The 9,874-nt window shown below is 43.8% G+C and overlaps 1 protein-coding gene across 1 annotated transcript in view; it reads left to right on the top strand.

The window, feature by feature from the left end:
• The first annotated feature begins 959 nt into the window (after positions 1 to 959).
• ABCA4 (ATP binding cassette subfamily A member 4) overlaps positions 960 to 9,874 on the top strand; it is a 109,282-nt gene continuing 100,367 nt past the window's right edge. The window contains exons 1-2 of the mRNA XM_006021864.3: positions 960 to 1,025; positions 5,358 to 5,451. Coding sequence (XP_006021926.1) covers positions 960 to 1,025; positions 5,358 to 5,451 — 160 coding nt within the window. The remainder of the gene's footprint in view (positions 1,026 to 5,357; positions 5,452 to 9,874) is intronic.

Genomic DNA, 9,874 nt, shown 5'->3' with positions numbered 1-9,874 from the left:
AAGAGATTCAGTCGTTCGGGAACCATTGGGAAGTTAAAATGCAAGGAAGCAGTTACAGGTAGCAAGTTCAAAGTTTCTCTTCATTTTAGAAGATGTCCTAGAGAGTAGCTGTATGTACAGGTGAAATACAAAAAAAAATGTTGGTACTTAGAATGAGACTTTATGAACACACAGAACAAAGAATAGCTTTAGATTCCTTGCACAATAAGGTTAAATTGGAAGCACAAAAGTCTGAACTAAATTACTAAGGTAATGCTGGGTGTATCTACACATGCAATTAGCATATAACAATAAACTGCACCAGAGTTTATTGCTGCCAGGCACCGCGTTTACACGTGTATTCGGGGCCACAGCACATTGAGCCTGGGCGGAGTAGCCCCGGCTGTTAGAGGACCCAGGGGATCAGCCTGCCAGCCCAGGGCTGCTCTGCCCTAGTTCAATGTGTTGTGGAGGGGCTGACTGAGGCATGAGGGTGCTACGCAGCAGGCAGCCCCTGCATTGTAGCACCCTTGTGCCCCAGCCAGCCCCATCACCGTCTACACGTGCATGTTGCCACATACAACTTCTCCGCTGTAGGATAGTACTTGTCCCTGACAATACTATCCTACAGTGGAGTTAATTAATTTACTGCAACTTAATAGCACTGAATGTGTAGACAGTGATGCTTTACCACAGAGCTAATTAGTCTACTCCAGTAAAGTGTAATAAAGCATATGTGTAGATGTGCCCCCTGTGTCTGTGAGGAGATGCAGCAGCCATTTTGTACTAACAGTTTTTCAGGGACTGCAGTAGGGTAGAATGGGTTCACCCCTAGTAATGGACTAGGACATGGCCCTATGGACAGAAACTACAAGCAGTTGTTCTGCTCATAGGTTTGTTTCAGTTGTCATCTGAACCCAGGTATGAGAGATAACAGCTGATGCATTCTGTTCCTCAGGTCTGCAGCCGCTTGATGCAGAATGAGCTTCTTCAGACAGGTCAGACTTCTACTATGGAAGAACTGGATACTCAGGAAAAGGCAAAAGGTAAAACCTTAGTTTTTGGGTTTCTGCATAATGTGCTGAATATAATTCAGTGCCTTTAGTCAAATGATTGATGCATTTACCTGCATGTTGAACACACACCTCATCTACACAAGTATTTGCAAGCTACAATCTGCATGGTAAATTTACAAGAGAGGTCGTTGTGTTGGGCATTTGAAAAACAGCTCGCTGCAAGCAAAGGATAGTTGCAGGGACTCCAGTTTTCATGCCTGGATATCATCAAAAGAATTGAGAAAAATGTTCTGCACATCCTACAACTTGGGAAAGCTTTGCACCTGAGTCTTGAATTTGCCATTCAAGCCCACAGAGACTTAAAGATGAGAATCCAGTTATATGCAATAAAGCATGGATAAAGTTTGACTTTTTTTTTTATTACATAGCTGCTGATGACATTACCACAAGAATCAGAGAGACCATCTTTAAATCCTTTCACATTATACTTTGTTTCTAGACCAGAACAACTAGTTTATATTATAGAAATGCCCTATCATTGTTTGTAGGTTTGGGGTTTTTAATTAAACCAAATAATTTTACAGTTAGACCAGAGTCCAGCATTAGGGGCTGATCATCTCAGGAGCTAGGAGGTCTCCATTCAAATTGGCTTCCAGTCAAAGGAAGTTGGAGGAGGTCAGCAGTTTACAGAATCAGGCCCTAGATTTCTAACTAAAGATAATGTGGCATAAACAAGAGGCAGTAACCGTGGGCATTCTGGTGCCTGGCACGGCATCCTGGGGTGGATGGAAACGCTTCCCTAGATGCAACAGATTCTTAATGTGTCCTTATTGTCCCTGAAACCTCCAATACAAACATGCAGGCATCTGTCACCTGCTCTTAGTTGATTTTGCTTTGGGATGCCTTTAATATTTTGTGCAGTTTTGCAGGCTCAACTGGAACTAGCTAGAATAGAAAAACCTGGTTTCACAGAGCACCTTTCATTTCTATGCTGGCCCCAAGTACTTTGTGGTTTAACCCCCTCCTTAAAGCAAGTACCAAAACTGCAGAGCCTAAGAACTACCTTGCTGTCCTCTTACCTCCTTCAAACTTTGAAGTCAGGAAGAGTAACTTGTTGCAGCACTCAATCCATCAATCTGTTTGTCTTCATATTGAAGTCACTTGTCCCCTTTCCCACTGCCACCCAAGAAACCTGTTCCTGCAGTCCACCTCATTGATCTACGTAGAGTTGCCCCCTCTCACGACTTTCACAACTCTCACAATATCAGGCTTTTTTTCTTAAAGAGACAGCTCTTAGATTGTTTAAATTAATCAAACTCAGAGGTTTTTAAATAAAGTTTCGAGCCTTCACATTTGTGGTAAAAGTTAAAGGTAAAAAAACAAGAGGCAGCAAATAAAAAGACCCATATTATATTTTTTTATAATGTTGAGGTTTTTAATCTCAGTTCCTGATGATTTTTGAATGCTGGACCTTGGCAGTGCTGTCTGCAAGACTGTGACATTCCTGAAGTTGAGCTTAACAAGTTCCAGAGAGAATACGTATTGGCTTTTTCCTTCCGTTTAGCTGGTTCTCACTGTTCTTCTCCACTGTTAAGGAAATAGGCGCCTCCTGAGTCCTGCCTCTCAGCTGCCTGATGTGATTAAAGTCCAGGAAATTTAATTTTGCATCCTACATTGGCAAACTTCAATACAAAGGATAACTCCTTCAGTACAGAGGGTAATTCCTATAATACAGTTGAGCTAAAATACTCTGCTGTTTAGACCAACAGTATATTCCATTGCTTCGGTATTTTTAAAGAAATCAGCTAATGAAAGCATGAGATTTTAGTCCCCATCCCTTTATCCAATCTATACCATTGTCACCTGTAATCCAGTTTTTAATATTAAAAAACTCCTCACCTATCTTTAAATATGGTTACTAGTAAAACTCAAAGCTACTGCTGTTTTATGGTACTCAGTCTTTGATAGAACTCCCTGTTTTCTGTGGTCAAAATGATGTTTTCATTCAATGAGTGTATTTAGATATTTAGCCTACTAAGTCTGCCTGACTAGACTTCAAAACTTCAAAGGAGCTTTCTTTGTCCCCTCTAGAAATATCAGGAATGCTACATTTGGGCTTTCCTAGTTTTGCAAGAGAGCTCTTTGCTGTGTTGAGCATTCTCAGCTGTTAGGCACTAGCAGTGAGTGCTATATCTTTGGAAGAGAGAGATTTTTGTGACTTATGTTTGGGATGTAAAACAAACCAAAGAAAATTTCTAGCAATCTCTTTAAAAATAACCTTTCCATTTCCAGGTTTCACCTGCAGGGGACCACAATAAACCTGCTAGCTCTCTTTTTCCACAAAGCGTTTCAAGAAAAACAGGGTAGCCAAGGATAGAATTGCTAATGACAAAAGCAAGCAGGGAGTGTGTTTTTTGGAAAATTATTCAGAAAGCATTATGGAACAATAAGCACATGATTATCTAATTTTGGGCTGTCCACATGTGGCCCATGAGAAGTTAAGGTACAGCTCCTGGGCTCCCTCCTGACTGCTATTCCCCCCCATCACTTTAGCTGCAACAGGAGGCAACATCAGCTGGGTTGAGCTTAATTCAAATTAATAGACAAAGTTACAGGGGGGGAAAACAGAGCAACTCCAGACCCCTGTTTTTAATTATGCTCTGGAATGTCTTTCCCTCACCACCATTTGGCCTGAAGACAGTTGATGGCACGGGCTGCATCCTGCAGCTGGCTCACCAATCACAAGCTTTACTGTCTATATTTGGTGCCTGGGGGGAAGTTTTACTGTGCAAGCATTCAAGGAGAGGCTGTCATGTTTGTTACAAAAAAGATGTGAAGCAATGTGGCTCAGCACAGAAAACCACGGCAAGCCCTCGGACCCTACATGTGGCACAGAAGGGCTGCAGCTGAGGGAACCCCAACTCTTGAAACAAGCTTACAATGATAGGGGATGGAGGAAATCGAGAGATTGAAAGAAAATGGGGTTATTACACTATGAACTAAGTGGTGCCCTTGATTTCTGCATGACATCATAACTGATGATCAGTGCCAGAGAGAGGCATAGATAAGGACTGGGAGCATTAAATGAAGAACTAGCAAGGCCATGTTTGTTATAGATGCATGTGTGTTATAGAATAGAATATTATCAGTTTTAGTACAAAATTAAAATAACAGATGCATATGAGCAAAGAGCAGTAGATTTGTATTAAAGATCAATAAATTATACAAATATAAGAATAGCAAAATTTTGTGATACTGATGACTGTACTGACAACCTGCCAACTGTCCAAAGGTTGCAGTAGCACACATAGCAGCAGACCATCTCTAAAGCAGCAGTGCAACCTAGGGAAGCTTCCAGTCCTAGCAGACAGTGCTCCTCCTGAACCACAGTTCTGCGCAGAACAAGCAGGAGTGCTGAATGTTGCTACAGCTTCTAAAGACAAGTTGTGCCTCTACAAGAAAGAGGATGGAGACTGTATGGGGCTTTGAGTTGCATCAGGCTACTGGGTTGTGCTTAGTTCGCCTCCTAACTAAATGAGGTAGATAGTGGGTAGCTCTTTTGTCACGGGACTGAGTTCCAGGAGAATTCTATGCTCTTGTCACAGGTGAGGCACTAAATTATCTTAGTAGAACCCATCAACATCCCTGTTTCCAGTCAGTTTAAAGCTGTGTAACAGGAGAATGTCCCTAAAACCCTGATGTTGCATCTTTAATGAGGTTTCCTAGGAAATTCTGAAAAAAATGTAAGAGCAAACTTAAAGGAGAGCTCTGAGATTATTCATAAGCTTATAGTACAGTGTAGCTAATAAAATAATGATAAAGGGCCAGAGAAATGAAGAGTGTCTAGTAGCTGCTATATGTTACCAGAAGAAGGTATCAAGAGAAGAAAATGAATAGTTTTCCACTGTCAGCAAGCATTCCAGAGAAACTGTATTGGGGGTTCAACTGCTAACTCAGTGGAAGAAGTAGGTTGTAGGGGTGAGACATAAGCCTGATGCTTTTGCATCCCTATAACTCTCTGTAGGCCATGTTGAATGCCATTTCACAATGATCTCAGTGCACAGCCACAGTCACTATTCTTTCTCTTCTGCACTCTCCCCCAGTCAGCAGATTTCCCTGGCATTGCTATTGGATTATCTGCCCAACAACTGCTTAGAATTATTTTGGTTTTTATTTTAGAATAAACCTATTTGGGTCTATTTAGCACCATCTGACTTTTTTTTTTTATCTTAGCTCTTTAATCAGCACTGGTATCGCAGATGTTTTTCTAGAAGAGGAAGAACAGAAATGCTGAGATTGTGGTGGGACTCTGATTCATTACTAGCTATCATGTCTATTTTGAATTCTCTTTTTTTTTTTCAGCTTCGTTTTCTGGTGGAGCTCGTGTGGCCTCTGTCATTATTTCTTTCCCTTGTCTGGCTGAGGAATGCTAACCCACTCTACCGCCAACATGAATGTAAGAATACATGAGACTGAAACCCCAGGAAAATGATGATGATCTGTATTGCAGGACACACCGCTCATGGGTTGAGGTCCCATTCTGATGAGAGTTATGTCCATGTGATAAGAGGATAGTCTCTGCCCCAAGTAGTTTATGCATTTAATTATTTTAGGCCTATATTCTCAGCTCAATTATCCAAACAAAAATCCTGTTCTTTTCTGTGGCACATTTGGGATTAGAGTAGATGATCTCTTGAGGTTGCTTCATGTCCAAATTTCTGTAATTCTATGATCAGCAATGTATGGTCTATTCCTCTTCTTATATAAGTAGCAGGACTAGTAGTACATGTCCCAATAGCAAATGTGGCTGTTTAGGCTGAAGATCAGAAGCATTCTTGCTTTTTTTCTGCCCTTGCTTGCATCCTACTTGGTCAGGATGTGGCAGTTAGTCTCCATGCACATATTGGTCTGAATATGGACCTAATTTACATTCCACAAAGTCAGTGAGATTGCAAAGTTGCATATCAGGTCAGAATTTGGCCAGCTGTTTAGAAATCCCCCATAGGTGAAGTAAATGGTTTGCATTGTGAGTCCTGAAGTGATTTATTATTGGTCTTCACATCACATTTGTGATTATCAATATACTGTATTTACTCGAATACAAGACAACCCTGATTATAAAATAATCCCCACCCTCCAATATTTAGACATATTTATATGGAAAAATTATAATTTTGTTATAAATTTATAAAAAATTGTTATAAAATTTATAACATAATTTATTATTTTGTTATTTGAAAGCACTGACTGGAAAAAAACACACTTATATTAATGTGCACGTAGGCAAATTGCTACAGGTACCCAGAGACTTAATTAATCCAGGATTGATACATGTTACCTTTTTGTGAAACTGCTGCAAGTTTTACCACAGTTACTCCAGAAACACACTTTAAGCAGCCCTTACTTGGCAGGAGAGATACCATGATAGTTTTAGCCCAGGTGATTTTACGTACCTGGCAGGTAAGATCCTTTCTTCCTGGCCGTGAATGACTTGGTGTAGTTGAGGGTTTAGACGTGTCCATTGCACTACAGGTAGGCCCGCCTACGAGAGTCTACTATAGTCTTCCAGTGGGAGGATCTTGGCTATGCAATTTATTGTGATGGGGGATTGCTCTTGGGCTTTCCTTCTAGCTTGCTCTTACAGCCTTTTGGCTAGGGGCAAACAAGACTAGGGGGTATCTGAACCCCAAGCCAGCTTTCGCGGAGGATGCCTGCCATGGATTTGGGAGTGTCTGAAGCCCCAGGCTGAAGAATCTGGGAGGTAGGATATTTGCAGGTGGTAGTGCCACACAGACTTGAAAGATTGAGCTCTGCTCAGTCAGTAAAATTTGGAACTGATTTGGCTAATTTGGCCTAACACACAAAAATATCTCATCTTTTCTGGCTAAGATCAGATGTAGCATTTTTGACACCAAGGGGAGGGTGTCAGGACTGGCTCTGGCCCTCCTGGTGCCAGCCTGGTATTACAGTACCTCTAGGCCTGATGCCAGTTCCAGAGGGACCACTAATCTATTTTTTTAAAGAGCCACACACAAAAAAAGGTTCCCATCAGCATTTTCTTGACCTTTTGGACTAAGATCAAATGATCAGCTGAAAGCCTGATCAATGCCTTAAGGGTAGAGATAGGGATTGACAGAGTGTTGGGGTATATGGAGTGGAGGAGGGAAACCCGAAGCTCAAAACAGTGGCGGTGTTGGCAAGTAACCAGGAGGTGGAAAGTGAAATGAAGAACAGAAAACAAAGTCTAGAGACAGATGGAGAGTGGACCAAGGTGGAGAAGCAGAGAAGAAAGACAACAAAGAAGATAGGAGCAATAGTGAAAGTAGCAAGTGACAGAGGCAGCAGCAAATGAGGTGATGGGGAGAGGATGGCCAAAGGAAAGACAGGAGCAGAGGAGAATGGGAGATAGAGCGGGAACAGCAGGAGAAAGTACGCTGGATGAGAGGCAGAAAGCAGCAGGAGCACAATAGAATGCCAGCCTACTGGGAGCAGCATGGTAGGAAGACATGGAAGATGCACCATGGAGGATTGAAGACTGAGGATAAAAGCAATATCAGCCGGTGACAGGTTGTAGATGGGATCAATGATGAACAGATACGAGTTCATAGGAAAGGTACTGTGTGAGATACTGGAGGTGCAGGGGGAACATCTCACCAGCCTGATTGCTTTCCAAAACAGAAAGACTTGGGAGTTTACTTATTGGAACAGTGAAAGGTATGAACATTTTTTGGAAGAAACATGCAGAGGAATGTGAGAGGGAGGAATTAAGAGAGAGAACTTTTATAGCAAGGGAAATGTCAAAGGAATGAGTGATTATACAGATTTATTAGAGGCAGAAGACATAGAAAGGTGGATGGAATTGTATGTGCAAAGAGCAATGTGTGTGGAGAAGGTGTGGGATAAATACAGTATTTGAACTGAATCATGGAGGGCACGAGCTGCATTGAGAGCAAATGAGTGGTGCCCACGTGGGGTGCAGCAGTACCCCTGTCTGTGCTCTAGCTGGGCCCTACCAGGGGTTTTATATTATATCATGGGCAAGCAAAGCAATATAGCAAATGCAGCAAGGAGGGGCACCTGTCCACACACTGTCCCCTCATGGTGTTACAGATGTGAAGGGAAGGGGCAAAAAGCTGCAGAGTACCAGGAGTCTCTAAAATGTACTAGCTGCGATGGGGAGCAGGGGAGGTGGGACACACTTATTCTTCAGGTGTCCTGTCCCAAAGCCTATGCAAACAAGGTCAGGCCCCCTGAGGATCAACGTGAATCAGAAAGGGACAGTGGGGGCATGAACGATGCAAGCCTCCAGAGGCTTGGGGGGGGGAGGGCACGGCAACTGCCCACAGGTGGCAGCGGTGGGGGCGTGGTGGCGGCAAGCAGGGACCTCCCAGAGGTGGCCACGGTGGTGTCAGTGGCAAGGGGGGTGGTGAGCACCGACTACTGGTCGGTGACCACCTGCAGATGCAACCAGTGGTGTCAGCGTTGAGGGGGAGGGAGTGCCAAGCAGAGACCGCCCACAGATGCTGCCAGCAGCATCAGCAGCACTTTTCACAGGGGGTGCACTACCAATCTCAGGGAGTGCACGTGCACCCCCTATGTGTCGCCAATGGTGGGGGAGAAGAGGAGGGTGAGAATGAAGTAGAAATTGTGGATGAGATCCTGCAGGAGGGAGGAAATGAGGAAGAGGGGAGTATAATATTTGTAACTGAGGTGGCTCCAGAAGAAACTGGAGAAGACAGGAAAGGGGGGAGGGAGAGACCCCAGATATGGGGGGTGGGGGGAGAAAGAAAAAAAATCCAACAAGGAGAAGAAATGGAAGTGGAACAAACAAAAGAACCTGGGAGTCAGGGAGAGGAAAGGAAGAAATAAGGAGAAAGAAACCTGAAAATGAGGGGAATTAATTGGAGTTGGAACAGCTTCCCACCATTAAGTCCCCTGGGCTGCAGCCTGGAGTGACGAGCTGGAGGTGGGAAAATGGAAACCTTCCTGAAAGCAGAGGCAGTCAGGCAGCTTGCAAAAGTGACAGGCATGAGAGTGGAGGAGGGGAAGGAGTCAACCACAATGAGCAAAAGTGCTGATGAACCTCTTTTTAAAACAAGCACAAAGGCACTGATTATAACATCTATTAATATCAGGAGCATACTAACAAGGAAAAGATGGGAAAAGATCAAACCAATGTTAAAACAAGTAAGGGCAGACATAATCTGCCTACAAGAATGTGGGATAGCAAGGAAAAGGGATTTCATAGACATCAGGGCTGGAAGGGACCTCGGAAGATCATCGAGTCCAGCCCCCTGCCCAAAGGGCAGGAAGTCAGCTGGGGTCATAGGATCCCAGCAAGATAAGCATCCAGTTTCATCTTGAAGGTGTTCAATGAAGGCGCTTGAACCACCTCCGGTGGCAGGCTGTTCCAGACCTTGGGGGCTCGGACAGTAAAGAAGTTCTTCCTTATGTCCAGCCTGAAACGATCTTGAAGTAGTTTGTGACCATTGGACCTCGTCATCCCTTGGGGCGCTCTGGTGAACAAACGTTCCCCCAGATGCTGGTGGTCACCCCTGATAAACTTGTAGGTGGCCATCAGATCACCCCTGAGCCTGCGCTTTTTCAGGCTAAAGAGCCCCAGGGCTCTCAGCCTGTCATCGTAGGGTCTGCTTCCCTGACCTCTGATCATGCGCGTGGCTCTTCTCTGGACTCTCTCAAGCTTCTAGCCGCCGCAACGCATTGCAGGCTTATGTTCATCTTGTGGTCAATGATGACCCCCAAGTCTCTTTCTTCCATAGTGCTAGCCAACATAGCACTGCCGAGCCTATAAGGATGCTGTGGGTTTTTTTTCCCAAGGTGGAGAACCTTGCATTTATCGGCGTTGAACACCATCAGAT

The sequence above is a fragment of the Alligator sinensis genome, unplaced genomic scaffold (assembly GCF_000455745.1).
Source record: "Alligator sinensis unplaced genomic scaffold, ASM45574v1 scaffold199_1, whole genome shotgun sequence".
Classification (NCBI taxonomy): domain Eukaryota; kingdom Metazoa; phylum Chordata; order Crocodylia; family Alligatoridae; genus Alligator; species Alligator sinensis.
Note: the sequence above shows the minus strand (reverse complement) of the source record. Positions and strands in the feature narration are given on the sequence as shown.